This window comes from Anguilla anguilla, chromosome 17 (assembly GCF_013347855.1).
Source record: "Anguilla anguilla isolate fAngAng1 chromosome 17, fAngAng1.pri, whole genome shotgun sequence".
NCBI lineage: Eukaryota > Metazoa > Chordata > Actinopteri > Anguilliformes > Anguillidae > Anguilla > Anguilla anguilla.
The window spans coordinates 16,329,096-16,348,413 of NC_049217.1; the positions used below are offsets into that span (position 1 = coordinate 16,329,096).

At 46.3% G+C, this 19,318-nt stretch overlaps 1 protein-coding gene across 1 annotated transcript in view; it reads right to left on the bottom strand.

Moving 5' to 3' along the window:
* Positions 1–19,318, bottom strand: part of shank1 (SH3 and multiple ankyrin repeat domains 1) — a 106,519-nt gene that overhangs the window by 63,499 nt on the left and 23,702 nt on the right. The window contains 1 exon segment of the mRNA XM_035398841.1: positions 12,189–12,728. Within this exon segment, the coding sequence (XP_035254732.1) occupies positions 12,189–12,677 (489 nt within the window). The 5' untranslated portion in view covers positions 12,678–12,728.

Genomic DNA, 19,318 nt, shown 5'->3' on the forward strand with positions numbered 1-19,318 from the left:
ATTGTATTGTTGTGTTATATTTCAACAGCAAATTTCAACATATCCCCAAGCATTTCCTCTTCTAATATCTGTCATAAAGATGCCCAATGCTTCAGACAAAATAATGATATTAAAATGAGGTGCGATCAGCAAAATTAAGGAAATCATTTAGTTTGGCATGTAAGCTAGACAAGTAGGCTGCACAGTTTCACACTGGCATGAAGCGTCAAGAGAAAAAACACAGGAGCTGAGCTGCACAGTCATTGTGACAGAGGATGTGACCGTGTGCACACTCTCTCAGTGTCAGTACTGTGCAAAGTCTCACCCTCTCTCTGTGTGTCAGTACTGTGCACAGTCTCACTCTCTCTCTCTGTGTCAGTACTGTGCAGAGTCTCACCCTCTCTCAGTGTCAGTACTGTGCACAGTCTGACTCTCGGTGTGTGTCAGTACTGTACACAGTCTCACCCCCTCTCAGTGTCAGTACTGAGCAGTCTCACCCTCTCCTTGTGTGTCAGTACTATGCAGTCTCACCCTCTCTCTGTGTCAGTACTGTGCACAGCCTCACCCTCTCTTTGTGTGTCAGTACTGTGCACAGTCTCACTCTGTGTGTGTCAGTACTGTGCACAGTCACAACCTCTCTCAGTGTCAGTACTGTGCACAGTCTCACCCTCTCTCTGTGTCAGTACTGTGCACAGCCTCACCCTCTCTTTGTGTGTCAGTACTGTGCACAGTCTCACCCTCTCTGTGTGACAGTACTGTGGACAGTTCCACCCCCCGCCCCCCCCCACCCTCCCCAGCCCCCCCTCAGCATCAGTGCTGTGCACAGCCTCAGTTTCTCTTGTGTGTCAGTACTGTGCAGGATCAGAGTAATTTTTTCTCTCTCAGTGTGTGCACAGCCTACCCTATTGCCATGACAACCAGTTCATTAATGGAGCAAGCTGCTGGTTGCCATAGAAACATCTTGGGAAGAACACTATCACATTGTGTGTGTGTGTGTGTGTGTATGAAAATATCACAAAGAGAAACACAGAGGTAAAAGTGGGAAGAGATGGTCTATACACGAGAAGAGAAGAGAAGAGAAGCAGAGGAAGAGTGGAAGGCGGAGAAGGGAGCTAGACTGAAGGTGTGTGTATGATTGGAGCAAATGTGTACATACATATAAAGGCCAAAGATTCACACTCACAGACATGCACACATGCTCAGACTTACACACATACTGACACTCACCCTCACACACACAGACACACACACTCAGGCATGCACGCACATGCATGCACACATGCACATACACACATGCACACACATGCATGCACACATGCACATACACACACGCATACACGCATGCACACACAGACACATTCATGAGTGCACACACACACATACACACACACACACATGCACACGCACATACATGCACACACACACATGCACACCAAAACACACACACATACACACCGAAACACACACACACACACACACACACATACACAGAAACACTTGCACACCACTCATTGACTGCATGAAAATCAGAGCTGATTCTGAGGGGGCGGCATTAAGAAATTAAAGCAGTACCAAAAAAAAAAAAAGAAGAGAATTCATCAAAAATGTTTTTATCACTACAGTATAATTCTTATTGAAATATGCAGCAAGAATTACATTTTCCATTGTGAACGAGTCCTATGTGACTGGGGGGAAAGATACTGTCAGCCGCGGATATGTTTTAATAAACATCACAGCCATGAGCAGAGAGAGAAAAAAAGAGAGAGAGAGAGAAAGAAAGAGAGGGACTGAGATTAACTCTGCTGTTCGCTCTCCCACTCTCTCTCCCTCTCCTTTCCCCTGCACGTACTCAGGAGGGCTTATAATGGCATAAGCGCTGGACGCGTTCGCCAAAGTGCGTCCATTGATAAAAATAAAAAAACGGGCGGAGGAGGGGCTGCGATGCGGTGCATGCTGGGAAATCGCTCCCCGCTTTCGCTCGGCTCGCAGTGCCCGAGCTCGTGTGGGCTCCCTCCCTCCCTCCATCCCTCCTTCTCTCTCTCTCTCTCTCTCTCTCCCTCCATAGCTCCATCTCTCTCCTTCCACCCCTTCCTCCCTCTCGCCCTCCCTCACACTTTCTCTCTCTCTCTTCCGGCCTCTCTCTCTCTCTTCCCTCTGTGCCTGTCCCTCTCTCTCTCTCTCCCCCTCCCTCCATAGCTCGCTCTCTCTCTCCTTCCATCCCTTCCTCCCTCCCTCTCGCCCTCCCTCTCACTTTCTCTCTCTGCCTCTCTCTTTCCCTCCTTGCCTGTCCCTCTCTCTCTCTCTTTCCCTCCCTGACAGTTCCTTTCTCTCTCTCTCTCTCCATCCCTGCCTGTCCCTCTGACTCTCTCTCTCTTTCCCTCCCTGCCAGTTCCTCTCTCTCCCTCTCTCTCTCCATCCCTCCAGCCATTTTCCGCAGGGCTCAGCTCCAAGGGGAAGAAAAGCCTTTAATGAGGTCTGCTGGGACATCACCTCCTTTTGCTCCCCCCCCCCCCCCCATCTCCATTGCCTCTCTTTCTCTGACTCCCCCTCCCCCCCCAACATTTTTTCACCCTGCTCTGCCTTTTGGGCAGCCATGGGTGGCTGTGCATCCGTAACCACACTTTTACCCTCCCCCCCCACACCCCCCATAACCACACTTTGACCCCCCCCCCACCCCCATAACCATATTTTTACCCTTTCCCACCCATACCCACACTTTCACTATTCACAGCCACACTTTCACTACCCATAGCCACACTTTTACCCTCCCCCCCCACACCCCCCATAACCACACTTTTACCCCCCCCACCCCCATAACCACACTTTTACCCCCCCACACCCCCCATAACCACACTTTTACCCCCCCCCACCCCCATAACCACACTTTTACCCCCCCCCACCCCCATAACCACACTTTCACTATCCATAGCCACACTTTCACACCCATAGCCACACTTTCACTATCTATACCCACACTTTCACTATCCATAGCCACACTTTCGCTACCCATAGCCACACTTTCACTATCCATACCCACACTTTCACTACCCATAGCCACACTTTCACTATCCATAGCCACACTTTCACTATCCATACCCACACTTTCACTACCCACAGCCACACTTTCGCCCTTTCCCCATAGCCACATTGTCCCAACACTACAAGCGACTCCTGCGGTCTCTGAACTGCGATGATCAGCCAGTCCTACCTGCCCATCTGGGAACAGGGCTTACTGTATCAGAGATAGGAACCACACGGACGCGCCCACTTAGACACTGACCCGATTCTCACACCACCGTTCATGAAAGCATATGTGTGTGTGTGTGTGTAGGTGAGCATGTATGTGTGTGCGTGTGTGTGCTTGTATGTGTATGTGTGTGTGTGTGTGTGTGTGTATGTCTGCATGTGTGTATGTGTGTGCTTGTATGAGTATGTGTGTGTGCGTGTGCGTATGTGTGTGTGCTTGTATGTGTATGTGTGTGTGTATGTGTGCACATGTACAAGGGTGAGCTCCATCCCCATTCACCACTGGAATCCCTTTCCCCGTGGTCCACAGCATTTGGGTTACCCGGCTGCCCACCCTCCCCGATCTCATTAAAACACAATTAGGCAGAAACGAGCACTTAGCCAGGGCCAATAAGCTGACATGTAGAGCAGGCTTAAAGCAGGGGGATTACAGGGGTGGAGAGAGGATTCCTCTCCACACTACACCACCTCTCTCTCAGTATCCTGCTGCATCCTCTGTGCACCCTGCTCTTTCCAAATTAAATCTGATATCAGGCAGTAATTAAAAATCACTGCCCACAAGTTATGAACGACAGAGATATGCAAACACACACACACACACACAAATACGCATGCACACACAGACTGTACCTCTACACACACACACACACACACGCGCACACACACAAACTGCACCTCTACACACACACGCACACAAACACATGCATGCACGCACGCACACACACACAGAACACACAGAGGAATAGCGTTTACAAGTCTAATAATAACAGAAGTTTAAATATACAAGAGAAACACAGCCACGTATGTCCCTTCCCTTTGTGTACACAGAGCCCTTAATCCTGCAGTGTTACACCTACAAGGAATGCACTCACTGGCAACGTTTCTACTTCAAAAGCTGCTTCTGCATCAAATATATTGACGTCTCACTTTCAGCTGTTAGGAAAGAACAGCGACCATATTTCCTAGCAAACACACGGCAGAACGCACAGTAAGTCTGCGTACGCGTAGTCACTGGGATTAGGACCAAACTCCTCAGACAGCGAGAGACTAGCAGCTGTGCAGTGGGCACATCTGCATGTCTGAGTCACGTCCGTCTCAGGGAAGAATACGCAGGCACAGCTGTTAACAACTTCACAGTTTCAACACCGAGCATTTCATTTCATACACGGTAAAAACATCCAGCCCTAATTTAACCCCGACAGAGAACACAAGTCCAATAAAGGGATTAGAGTAGGACCATGTGTACTCTCTAAGAGTTGATTTAACATTGAACATTTACTATGTACTTTTTTTTTACCCCTCTGGGTGTGAATAATTGCTTTATGGTAGTCACCAACTTAGGTTACAAAGTGTATGTAAGAAATATATTGAAACTGGAATGTAAGAAAAAATATACAACATATATTAGATTAAATACAAAAAAGAAATTAGGCATTGCTCTTACACTCTTATGCCTTCTTTAAAAAAGTGCATAAAGAGTACATGAAAATAGAGAGTCTTGGAAACTAAGCAAGGGCCAGCATCTTTTGATTTTACATCCATGTGTGTTTGAATTAACAGAAAGAATCAATGTTAAGAGAGGGACCTAAAGTTTGGAGGTTGACTTAGCCTCACGCCAGTCATACTAGCATAAGTAATTTTCTTAAAATGCTAGGATTTGTTTTATTACCTGACTAGATCTACTTTCTGTGAAGCGTTGTCAGACTTTCCCGACACAAAAACACCATTGTAAAAAATGACATTGTAAAAGCTCATCTTGATTTCAAGAACATCAAGCAATGCTTTGAAGAAACGGCTTTCAACAGATGAAAAAGAGCTTTTGTTGTTTATAGAAAACACCTTAGCCGTCATTCCTTAAGCAATGCGATTCAGTGAACCTGCCGTGAGATTATTAATGCCCCCTGAGGAAAAAACACAGGTGTAATCCCCCCCCCCACCTTCCCCTTCCCCTTCCCCTAAACAATAAGAATCTTTTCATCCAGCTTTCTTTAGAGAGTCACCGAATTTTACACGTACAAGCGTGATCACACCTTTTCTCTGTGCGAATAGGCAGTGCCAGCTTCTGGTTTGGACCGAATCTCAGAAAAGGCCATTTTTTTTCGTTTGCGGTGGAGAGTTGTATTTTCACTGGCTGATGGGAGGGGGGCGGGGGGGGGGCGATTGTCCTGCTGTTGATGTTTCTCTTACGGTTAGCTGTCGGCTTAGGCTCACCGCTCCATTTAAAAATCCCTGCCGCGTTTGATCTCAGGGTCATCCAGAGTGTGCTGCATTCAAGCCCGTCACAGCGGTAAGAGCTTTTTAAGTGTGTAAGCATATCTCAGTGTGCACCCCAACCCCCCCCCCCCCCCCCCAGCTCTGGGAACACTGTGATAAAGTGGGCGGGGCCTCTCAGAAAAGAGCCGGCGAGCTCATCTGTAGTTATTAGCTCAGGTTCAATTATCCGCCGGCCCAGAGGAAGACATCAGCGAAGGCCAGCGGTGAGCTGGAAGAACATGCTTTATGAGGACCCCAATTCCCACAATGCATTATTTTTAAGTGCAAAGTAAAACGGGCAAGCAACGATGACTCATCTTGACCGCAAATTCCAGCCACAGTCAAGAGAAGCCCGTTTTATCAACGAACAGAAGCGACTCGAAACTCTACTAAGTGACCTCACTGGCATTTCAGTACATGTACTTGCATGTCACCACACTCGAGTTCATTCAGCGCAATTCAATTTTATTTGAATGCACTTTTTTTACAAAGCCGTTGTCAAAAACATGCTTTGCAGAAAAATAGGAAATAGGGGAACTAGGAAAGACTGAGCCTGAACACCCCTGACAAAACCAGCAATTGAGGCAAAAATGCAACAGTGGGAAGAAAAAAAAACACTCAAGACTATGTTGAGAAAAACTCCCCAGTGGGAAGAAATCTCAGGAGGAACCCGGCTATAGAGAGGGGGAGCCCAGGCTGCTTGCAGTAGTTTCATTTAAGCTAACGGGCTAATGGCATTTCTTCTCTAAAGATACACGCTTTCACACGCTTTGCGGTCACGGTCGTTTATGACGTGTCATTGGTGCGCGCCTTCTAAGGAGGCCAATGTGGCCCAAGGGCTTTAGAGAGAGGCAGCGTAATTAGCCTAGCCGACTGACGTCGTTTACGTTTCCCGACTTCCTGTGTCATCACAGAGAACGCGTCCGCTGAGCTTCGGCTTGAGATGTAGTACGCGGACCAGTCCGATATGCCTACTAATTTACAGGACACAACCTCGCTTGAACTAAGGAAAAGTCTGCCTAATTCTCAGAGAACGCCCACCATTAATCTGATACCACTTACACTCACTGGCTCACTAATTTTCGTGATGTGAGGTAAGTCTCGGAAAACCCAGGTGGTCAGCTCCCGACGGAGCTCCAGACGGTTTTTTTTGGAGCAGTGCGTACCGTAGCGCCGATTAGCGCACCGGGGTATCGACAGCTTCTCAACCAGACGTCAGTCAGTTTCTCAGAGGCCGGTTTGTAGTAGTGGCTCCTGTTGCCAGGGCCATCTTTACCCCAGTGGAGTACAAGAGCAGCCGCCACCAGGGGCCCCTCACTTTAGGAAGCACAGACTGGCCCCAAAGTGAGAATGAGAGCGCTATGAATAAAATTCAAATGCTTAAAGTCAGACTTAATGATATGGCATTGTATGCATTACCGCTGTTTCACTTTCTTTTGTCTATTTGACATGCCGTAGTAGCGGGATGTCGCCATGAAAAAAAAGTGTCCACACCACCATATGCAGTAGTGCTGTTCCAAACTGAAAAAACAAATCTTTTTGAACGATTCATTTTAAAATTCAGTACAAACCCAACCGCCAATGTTATGTACTGTACATAAATTTCAACTCCTGGACTGATTCAGTTCGCCAAATTAGTTGTACTCCCTCCCCCTTATCACCCCTATTGGTCAGCACGCTACCCTAACTAGGTCACATCTCCCCTGTGCTCCATAATGACAAGGCTATTCACAAAATTACCAAAGGGTAAGCATCAGGCATACAAACAATCACTAAACAAACAGATTTTTCTCATATTGAGCACTTGAGTAATTGCAAATACGCCTACTATTTATGTCATTAAATCGATGATACAAAATCGCTTGTGTAGACTGTGCTGGAAAGCAAACGCGTCAGACCGGGCTTTTGTTTCACTCAATTTGTTCATTGACTGAAAGTTCTCAAAGGAATGACTCGTACGAAATGTGCCGTACGGACTGAATGTACTGAAAGACTCGACGAACGGAATGTACCGATTGCACTCAATGAACTGAAAGATTCAAGTTGTAGGAAAATTTGAAAACTAGCCAACTGAAAGAGAAGGTCGCTGAGTGTGTGCAAGCAGCAGCGACACAAACATAAACAGGAAACGTTATGTTGGGAAAAATAAATGTTTAGGATTTTGAAAATAAATGTCACAAAGATGTTTATAATGGCATTGGCACACGCCAGCACGACATCCCTGGAAGGGAGATGCGGAAGTTCCGGGAAACAGCTGTTGGTTGCCCCGTGGAGAGAGAGCGCACCTTACACCGGCACGAAAACAAATTATCAAACACCTTCACCCACCCCCCTCTCAGGTTCCAGGCAAAATCTATAAACTAAGACAACAAACTAAAATAATGAAGAGAAAAGAAAGCAAAACTGAGCGCCAGCCTTTCGGCTCACCGTTCGTAGCTGGCCCGCTTTTCAGCTGACCGGCTCCTCCAGCTTTTCAGCGGTGGTTTACTTTCGTTTTGTGTGCTTGAACAAAAACTCCAAAATAAATGCCCTCTTGGTGGGTCCCGAACTGTGCAGAGCAACACACCTTTAAATCACCTGAGCTGATTAGTTAACGCAACCCAGGTGCGTGCGCTCTCTCCACCAGCCGGCGCAGCCGAGACCGAACGCCACAGACACTAATGACAATGTTGATGATAATTTTTTAAACAGTGTTATGAGGACATATCCCCCTCATTTGGTAAAAAAACAAATTAGCATATGGGCTATTTCTCTATAAAAATAAAAAAAACCCAATGGAGGCAGCCTAGCAGGCCATTATTTTGCTTGTCCTTAGAAACAGAATTGTCCTTAATTACCTAATATGAAATAATTGAATATGACTAATTTGTAGCAGTTACTAGAAATGTTCAAGTGTTACAGTATTAGAGTGCACTTAGCAGTAGCTTCTGTGTAGACAGTTATTTAACTAAGGGTGAATTCACACCATGTCTTCATGAGTTTGCTGTGGGTGCAAAAGACCCCTTTGCATTGTGCTAAATAAAGACACGCATTTATTTTTAACGATGCAATAATTAAGTGGGAAAAGACAACCACAGTCTCGCCCATTGTATCGAGCATCTACATCTTGCTACAAGCTGCAAGTTAGTGACTCAAGCTCTAACCAGACAGGCAGAAATAAAAATTAAATAGTAGATTCGGCAAAGTGGCAAAGTCTGAGAAAGTAACTCGATCAGCTCCCAAACACAAAAGTTTGATTAATTTTGATGTACTGACTCGAATATACTGGTTAATTTTAAAGAATCTTCCAGCACTAGTATACAGTTCTGTGGCATATATGCTGTACGGCCGCATCTTGAATTAAGTTTAGTTTTAGTTCCTTGAAAAGTAGTTCCAGGGACTAAAAGTTCCGGGTACTTTTGGTGGAAATGCGGCTTTAGCCAGCAAAATGTCAGCACCCAGAAAACTGGTCAGCAGTGTGACATCAACATGGTGCGTTTTTATAGCCAAAAATGGTAGGCTATCCTCACACCAGCAAACAGAGATTCGCTAGTTAGCCATCAGCTAAAGGAACCACAACAAGGCGCAAGAGCTTGGGTTTTACAGCTCATGAAGGAAAAGAATGTCACGCCGCGTTTTGCCGAATGTTGACATTGCCTTGACAATCTATTTAACTTTGCTTGTACCTAACGCATCTGGGGAGCATTAATTTCCTAAACTCACTGATGAAGAACAAAACGAGATTACCATGGGACAAGACAAGCTAAGAAATCTCACTCGCAAGTCTTTAGAAGAAAGTGACTTGTCAAGCACCCTGGATTTCTGTGATATCTCTACAGACTTCTCAGCTTGAAAAGCAAGAAAGAAGAGCTTCTAAATCGGAAGGCTACCCCCCTCTTGTTTCATTAAACTTGGAACTTCATCTACTTGGAATGTTAATGTGACGTGTTATTATTTAGATCAGTGTTTCTCAGCCCTGGTCCTGGGGATCCACTGCCCTGCATGTTTTAGATGTTCCCCTGCTCCAACACACCTGATTCAAATGAATGGGTCGTCATCAAGCTCTGCAGAATTCTTATAACGACCCATTCATTTGAATCAGGTGTGTTGGAGCAGGGAGACATCTAAAACATGCAGGGCAGTGGGTCCCCAGGACCAGGGTTGAGAAACACTGATTTAGATTAGTTGGCCTATCAGACAACATTGTTGAGTCGCAACTGACTGCCAGCTGTAATTGTGTTCTTCATGTGCCAGCTGTTTGTTGAGTAGCAGTAGGCTTACACATGGGCAGTGTATTGCACTCTGCATTCATAATGTTAGGCGGTTCCCCCTCTGTTGTGCACAGTTGTCTCACAGCCACATAATTCAGAGATGTGATGTTGTTGATTTGGGTACATTTTTGTTTGCAACTTAGGCTGCAGGCCTAAACCATATGGTTTTCAGTACTACCAATTTTTAGGTTTTTTTTTTAAAGTTTTTTTTGGGTTTGGGGGGGCTAAAGGCTGTCGTAGCCCCAGGGCCCACATAGTATTAATCTGGCCCTGCCTGTTGCTATCGGGCCACTTCATGTATCCAAACGTTCATATTTTGAGCCTTCAAGACTTCATTTTAGACTAGGGGTGAGAATCACCAGGTACCTCATGATACAATGTTATCGTGGGTACTGTTTTGATTAGCTATTTGCGTTTTTGTAACACACCAAGGATTGTGATTCAACATTGCGATATATTGCTATTATTTTACTCATTTGTTTCTCATTTGACGGCAGTAAAATATTCAAATCATGCACCTCAGGAGAAAACTGCTGAACCCCATTCCACCCAGAATAGCAACACGCCCATAAGAAAAATCCTACCATCAAATCATTTCACTAAAAACTTGTATGTGCGTAAATAAACAGTGAACACACCTGAAAGAAAACAAAACATTCAAAAACAAAAAGTCCCGTCAACAGCTTAAATTAATTTCAATAAGCAAATGATTTGATTTAATTTAGGGGGGGAAACGGAAAACGGTGAGACTCGTGGAATTGCGGCGCGGCTACGTCAGCCGTTCCAGACGAGCAGCAGGTGCGGGCCATATGCGGTTTCAGGCGGCGCGTGCAGAACACGTAACACTTGTTTTACATCGCATGTTTCGGTTAAATCAACACGGAGCTAGCTAAGCGGTTTCACGTAAGCATGTGCCATATTTATTCAATTTGGCGTGCGTCATCACATGGGTGGGTGTCACGGTGGTGCAGTACTGTAGGGAGCACTGTTGCCTCACGGCTAGAGTTCGCGTGTTCCGGGTACTCCGGTTTCCTCCCACAGTCCACTCCAAAGACGTGCAGGTTAGGTTATTTGCGGACTCTAAATTTCCCATTGGTATGAGCGTGTGAGTGAATGGTGTGTGTGTGTGTGTGCCCTGCGATAGATTTGCCACCTGTCCTGGGTGTATTCCTCAATTCCTGCCTTTCACCCAGCGCATGCTGGGATAGCTGCAGTTTTGAACCAAATATTTAAAACTGGATTTTAATACTAAGTTATGTGAGTGACAGCGAACCTAGCATGATGGCTTGCTACTTGACTAGAACGAGTGTCTTGGTTGCTAGCACACGGTTTGGGCTAAATGAAGTACTGTAACGCTTCCATTGCACTGTATACTAACGTTTATTATGGGATGGCAGTGGTTGTTTTCTAGATATCACACTGACCCTCATGCTTTGCCAAGGAAACGACGCCTCTTTTGCAAACTGGCTAAACCTTTCATTTTTGCATTCAAAATGCTTTAATGAAAATAACATGTTCTTGTTTTCATTTTCAAGTGGACATGGTATAGACAAAATAAACCATGGCGTGATGTCCGCTATGTGATTAAAATTCACTGTGTGGAGGAGGATCCTTTAATGCGGGTCATGCATTAAATCATGACACAAAAATAACATGCATTATAAATACATATGTATTTAGATAAAATATCGATACTTGGTCCCACTGCATGGCAGAAGGCAGAATAAATCACAGTACTATGCTGTATAGGTGTTTTACCCTACCACTACTTTTGACCCACCTTCACCTTCGACACATTTAGCATAGTATCGCAAATCGTAGACGTACGCCCCACTTTACATTTCATTTGGAATGTATATTAATAATGAACAAAAATTGGGGGGGGAAAAAAAAGTTACATACAGTTTATTTATACTGCTCTGGTTTGGGGGTTGCCATGGTTATTAGCGAGGCAGTTTGACAGAAATACATAACACATGAATAATCAAGCGCTTCTATTGCTGGCAAATGCCGTGCCACAAATTGCTTTTCATCATCGCTAATAAGACGGCTAGGGGGGGTTTTGAGATGCGTCGCAGGGAAAAAATCCCATTTCGGAGCCTAACTGTCCGTTTTAATTTGGACGCGACCTCCCATTGGCCTCTGCACCCTGCAAATTTAGACTCGCGGGTCTCGGAGGTCATTGGGAAAGGCTCCACTCGTCTGATGAATCACTGTTGACAGAACGCTGCCTCCTCTTAATCTGCTCCTGGTGCTGCGTTTGAAAGCTTATCTTCCCCTGTTAATCTATCCGCCCATCTTCGAGCCATATTTGCATGATGTAATGCGTTTTGATGAAGCAGGAAGAGGGCTGTTATTAGGGTAGGGCCGGCAGGACCCCGGGGACGGGAGGGAGCGCGTGCGGCGAAGGCGCGAGCGAGCTCGGGCGGGGCCGGAGGGGCGTGGCCGAGCCGGACTCACCGTCTGTTTGATGTCGGGGATCCCGATGCGGAAGATCATCATGGAGATGTGCGCGTCGTCCGCGGGGGGCGCCGTGCTGGAGCTCCGCTCCCTCAGCCGCCTCGCCGGCTGCGGCTGATTGGCCGGCTGCTGGTGGCCGGGCGCCGGATTGGACGCGTAGGGGTTGGGGGTGTGGCCCAAGTTGCCGGAGCGCGGCGTCCTGTCTGCGGTCTGTCGTCCAATCATGTTGCCTGTTTGCCTTGGCCCCTTCTCCCTGCCCCTGCGCGATAGGCCGCTTCCCTCTACCTCTTCCATCTCCTCGTCCTCTCCCTCCTCCCCCTCCAGTTCGCCGTTCTCCTCGTCCTCTCCCTCCTCCTCTCCCTCGTCTTCTTCCTCCTCCTCCTCCTCGTCCTCCTCCTCATCCTCGGCCCCTGGGTAAAGGTGTTGACTGTTTCCCAGCATCCTTTGCTGCTCCTCGTCACTGGAGAGGGGGCTGAGCGGCATCGTCATGGCGACAGGGCGGGTGGCACCGACGGCAGAGGCATCATCCTCAGAGGCTCACTGAAGGGAAGGAGGGAAGGACAGAAGAGAGAGAGAAAGATCAGGAACGGCGGCAGAGGGAGAGAGAGAGGAAGGTTGGGGTACATCGCGTACTCAGTGGCCTGGCTGATCATACAGAATTATTCAGCGTTCGGCTCAAGAGCACATGAAGGCAGCTCCAGGACGAGGACAGACCAGGCCCTCAGGTCCTCCCGAGTTCTCCTACCGTCAGGTGAGTGCATATTACAGAGGTGTGACCTCACAGGTGTGACCTCACAGATATGACCTCATTGTACACCCCCACTATGAATGCCGCTGTTGGACCCATCCTGTAAGTTTTCATTTGTTGGCCTATTTTCAGTCGTATTATTTTAGACCAGGGCTTCTCAACCCTGTTCCTGGAGATCCGCCTTCCTGTAGGTCTTCATTTCAATCCTAATTTGGCACACCTGATTTTACTAATTAGCAGCTCAATGAGATCTCTGGTTGTTGGATGAGGTGTGCTTCCTTAGGGTTGGAGTAAAAACCGACAGGATGGTTGGACAGGATCTCCAGCAACAGGGTTGGGCAGCCCTTTTCTAGACCTTTGGGTGATTGCTACTTTATTTAATGCTGGCTTTATTTAATCAAATCTTCTTAGATTGTTTTTTTCTAATGGAATATTGGACCCTTTTTCATTGATGCCATTTTGCCCTGGACTTTTCGACTCTTGAATTCTACTATAAATAGCGTTTGAAGTTTACTCATAACGTCAGATTCGTCTGGATTCGTCTGGATTCATTGGGTTTCATTGGGTTTACTTTTTGGTGTGTGTATCAAAGCTTCACCTGGTTTTACCAGCCGCTTAAAGCAACAGCCGCAAACTCCCCTGTGTGCAAACTCCAAAAATCATATTCCATCATCACCACTGGCTCTGAAATCAACACCTTGGTTGTTAAGTACGTAATACAGCCTTCATAAAAACGTCGGTGTTCTCTGGACAGCATTTAGAGCCGGGAACGGTCCATAGCAGGGTCCTAGCAGCTGTGAAATGAGCAGCCGAACAAGCTCAATCTCGGGATACGTGAATAAAGAGCATCAGACTGAGTGAAGCCCGAGCCTGCTGTCTCTTTCAGCACCACACCCTGCTGGACAGCTCCTCAGTGGAACAGACTTCATTACTTATCCCGAGTGACTTACACAGCGTTTTACATAGCACTGACATTTCATCCATTTATACAGCTGGATATATACTGGAGCAATGCAGGTAAAGTACCTTGCTCAAGGGTACAACGGCAGTGTCCTAGCGGGGACTCGAACCTGCGATCTTTAGGTTACAAGACCAGCTCCTTACTGCTGCCCTATGCTACACAGACTCCACCCACCCACGGTCAGCCACCACATTATCCTGTACACCAGGATAGTCCAATCACAGTGCTGCTGGTTTACTGGCCCTGTTTAATCATTGATTGATCGATGTCACTGATTGGTTGGTCAGGGATTCCACTCACCAGGGGTCCCTGGGTCTAAATCAGCCGCTTATTAGAGAGGATGATTGGGAAATATCAGGGGCCAGATTTACACATGGATTTATTTATGAAGGATTAGGACAGACCATAATACTCACATGTGCATGAACCACAAGCATATGCATGCTTGCACACACAACACACATACACACACACGCGTGCGCACATGTGCGCATGCAACAATCACACACACACACACACGCATGCACACACACACACACGCGTGCACATATACACACACACACACACATCCACACATACCTACACACGCACACACACACACACACGTGGCACACATCCACACACACACAGGGACACACACATACACACACACACACATACATACAAACACACGCACGCACTCACACACACATACACACACACACACACAAAAATAACTACAGGCCTGTTTAATCAAGATCAGTTACTCCAAAGTTTGGAATAAGATGCATTTAATGCATTAGACCAGCTGTGACACACACTAACTTACCATACAGTAACTTATCTGAAACCTGACAGAGTGAACAATACAGGAGATTACAGCAGCTTCCCATCGGCATTAATGATCCAGGAGAAAAAAGACAGGAACAATTAAAAAGTTATTGCTAGCCAGAGACCAGAGATTGGAAGATGAAGAACAAATGTGATAAGAGATCGCAATCTATCTTTTTTATCGTCATCATTTCTCCTACTCTCCTTTAATGTAGGACAACTTGTTTTAGGTCACCTCTATCTCTCTCTCTCTCTCTCTCAGCTCTTTTACACTATTTCAGTATACGGCCCTGTTGTAAGTCTCGTGTTTTCTTGTGTTCGTCTCGTTCAAATTTGATAAAATACCACCGTTCTGACTTCGTTAATGCATGATATTATTGGAGCATTAAAGATGTATTCCTCGCACGGAGCGAGTTGCGCTCGCTCTCTCTCTCTCTTTGTGATACAGCGCGTCCCTGCCAGCCTGCGTTCTAACACAGGGCCACCTGTCATTTTCTCTTTCGCAGATTTTTCCATCTGTCTGCCGGCCTTCATTTTACTGTTTCTGTGCAATAAACACAGCGCTCTCTCATTCTGCACCTGAACTGTGCAGAATACTGTGCAGGCAGTGTACCCTGTGCCAACCTGCTACTGAAGCTATTCCCCTCAAAGCGCTCTCTATATATACATATACATAGACACACAGACATGCTAAATATGTATATATGTGTGTGGAATCCATATTACAACTAGTGATTGTGTACCTCAACTTATGGTAGGCAGTTACACAGAGCTTCTCTCTCTTTCTCTCTATCTCTCTCTCTCTATCTATCTCTCTCTCTCACTCTCTCTCTCTCTATGTAGGACAAAGCTCAGATAGATATTTTCAGTGTCTTGGTCCCCAGGAAATTTCACTGGGAAACTTCCAAGGAACAAATCGCCCCACTTTCACGCCATGAAATTGGAGCGTCCAATTTCTCTCTCTCCCTCTCTCTAATGGGAAGTTAAAAGTCAAGTCTCTCTCTCTCTCTCTCTCTCTCTCTCTCTCTCTCTCTCTCAATCTGTCTCCATCTCTTGATCTTGTGTTACATGGCATGCACAACCTTCCCCCCTCCCCCTTATCATCACAAATAGCAAATTCGGGATAGAGTTGCTGCCAGAGTTTTTTTAAGGACAACTTCACGGCGTCTGTGTGTGACATAAAATAAAAGGCAGAACTGGACGCCGAGCGAGCGGACGAGGGTCAGACATCAGGAGTCACCCCCCGGTGCAGCACGTTATTAAAATAAAACAGCAATGTTTGCATAAACAGCAGTTACATATTATGGCAGATTTATGGAAGAATACTATCACTCCCAGAATAGTTCAACTTCACACCACAAATGTGTACTTTCGCTGTTGACCTGAGATGCCCCATTCTAGTGGGCAAATGTGCACATCTACAATTGGCCTGTAACCAGGACTGCAGGTTGATGGCTAATAAGCACACGATAACGGGCACCAGAGGTTTTTAAATGTGTGTACTTGTCCGAGGAATAAAATGTACAACTTCAGCGACTGGCAATTGAGCAGGTACATAATTACTCCAGTAATGAGGACCAGGAGATTGCAGACGTGCCACCTCACGGCACCAAGAGACTGTGGGAGGTGCGTTTCAGCGCTCGGGGAATCCGTCACGCAGTTGCGCACGGCCTAGATAGAGTGCCATATTCATATTTAGAACACAGGAGCAGCGGTGTGGCCTAGTACTTTCTAGCCAGAAGGCTGCCAGTTCAGCCAAGGTAGGCGCTCTCCAGTTCTACCTTTCACCAAGGTACTTGAAACGCTCATTTTTGACTGAAGGTAATTCTCTGGAGTAATTGAAGTTTCCGAGCATTGCCAGCGTCGTGTACACAACTATGTACGCACTGACAGGTCAGAGAACGTTCGCTCGGCAACGACAGCAATATGGATTTTTTTTTTTCTTCCCCTTGCAATGTTCACTTTTGGTGGGAGTTATTAAAATTGATTTTAGTTTGGTGTCCACCTTGTATAAGGCTTTAGCATCAATGAGTCAATACGCCAGGAACGCAGCCTGGCGGATTTGGAATTACAAATCCAGAGGCCGCGTGTAGGAGGGAAACGATGCTTCTGCATGTGTGGGATGGGAAAATAATGGAAACAAGTCAATGAGACAAGAGAGGGAGAGAGAGACAGAAACACACAGATAGTCAGACACACACACACCTAACATCACTTACTGATATTTTTGTCATAGGCTTGGCCCTTTTTTAAGAACAAATTCGTAGTCTAGCATTCATTGTATGTACGGTAGTTGTATGTTGTAACCACTGCTTTGGCAACACAAGTGCCTATATTTGTCATGCCAATAAAGCGCTTTGAAATTGAAATTGAGACAGAGAGAGGGAGAGAGAGAGAGAGAGAGAGGGGAAGGGAGGGCTTCCTATAGCATGAGTAACGACGAGCCCGCGCCCCGGGCGTCGAGCAGAACAGCGCCAGAAACGACGGCGGCCGCCTCGACCGAAAACAGCCCCGTCGCAGTGCTGCCCCCTCAGCGAGCCAGAGGAGCTGCAGGACGCCCCCGCGAGCCAGAGGGAGAGGCTTCCCGGGCCGCTGTGCGCGGCGGGGGGGGGGGGGGGGAGCTGGCCTGCGCAGTCGAGCCCCGCGCTGGATGTTTTATTCATGCGCTGCTTTCGGAACTCTGACTCGCGGGAAGGAAGGAGCGAGCGCACGAGGACGCTGAAATATTAAAGGGGACGATCCAGCGCTGCCGGCAATCCACATTTAGAGCACAGCGATGCAGCACGTTTCTGTGCTTCTGACAACATGGTTATTACACTAGAACTCAGTATAGAACAATAATAATAATAATAATAATAATAATACACATTTACATACAATAATACATTTAATTTTAAAAGGACAAATATTGTAATCTGCCCCAGTTAAGGCTCAATTGACGCAGCATGAAAATCTGTGCTGCAAGAATCTTTATGATGATGAACTTTTAACCGTTGTTATTATTGCACTGCTGTAGATTTTTGCTCACTGGAAGACTTATATACCCTCCAGATTCCAAAAGGACCTTCAAATGTTCCACACAAGCCTAGGCCTAGATCCCATGGAAACCAATTCAAATAAACTAGGCAAGGCGCTAGATGCTAATCAACGGAATGCTAACAACCAGCACGGGAGCTGTGCACCCAAGACAGCTCAGAGTGAATCCGCAGAATTAATATCTCTACCTGGGAGCGCCGCTTGCCATAAACAGACCCCAGAGTTCAGCGATAAGCTTTCTGATGAAGTGCTTTCCAATTGATCCCGGGCTTGCAGTTGATATCTCGCTTGTAAATCCATGGAAGAGGAACGCTCAATACTCCAGGCCACCGCGAGGGCAGTGTGGTTTTGACTCAGACTTCCCTTCAGCCGATGAGATAATGATGTGTTTGTGAGGTGACGTTCAACGTTTACGCCAAACATTCACACGACTGTGTAATTAGCCTCTGTGCTAACTCTGGTACAGTAACCTGGATGTGTAATTAGCCTCTGTGCTAACTCTGATGCAGTAAACTGAATGAGCACTAACTCTGGTGCAGTGAAATGGATGTGTAATTAGCTTCTGTGCTAACTCTGGTACAGTAACCTGGATGAGTAATTAGCCTCTGTGCTAACTCTGGTGCAGTTAACTGGATGTGTAATTAGCCTCTGTGCTAACTCTGGTACAGTAACCTGGATGAGTAATTAGCCCCTGTGCTAACTCTGGTGCAGTTAACTGGATGTGTAATTAGCCTCTGTGCTAACTCTGGTACAGTAACCTGGATGAGTAATTAGCCCCTGTGCTAACTCTGGTGCAGTTAACTGGATGTGTAATTAGCCTCTGTGCTAACTCTGGTACAGTAACCTGGATGTGTAATTAGCCTGTGTGCTAACTCTAGTGCAGTAAACTGGATGTGTAATTAGCCTCTGTGCTAACTCTAGTGCAGTAAACTGGATGTGTAATTAGCCTCTGTGCTAACTCTAGTGCAGTAAAGCAGATGAGCAATTAGCCTCTGTGCTAACTCTGGTACAGTAACCTGGATGTGTAATTAGCCTGTGTGCTAACTCTGGTGCAGTTAACTGGATGTGTAATTAGCCTCTGTGCTAACTCTGGTACAGTAACCTGGATGTGTAATTAGCCTCTGTGCTAACTCTAGTGCAGTTAACTGGATGTGTAATTAGCCTCTGTGCTAACTCTGGTACAGTAACCTGGATGTGTAATTAGCCTCTGTGCTAACTCTAGTGCAGTAAAGCAGATGTGTAATTAGCCTGTGTGCTAATCCTGGTGTAGTAAACCAGATGCTGTAATATCCATGCCGGAGGTTCTTTTCAGGCATTTAGCGTGTGTTTATCATTTACATTCAATCCCTTTCTACACGCAGATTAGTATTTTTCTGAAGTAATTCCAGTTAAGTTTTGGTATGTACACACAGCACCCCAACAACTACCTTGGAGGCGCAACCACGGTTCCCCAACCACTGTACTGCCCTGCCGCCCCACACACCATGTAGAAGAGCCAATCCTGTATCAAATTATATATCATTTCTATTTGTACTGTATATGCAGCATAACAGTAATGCATACAAATGTAGGTTA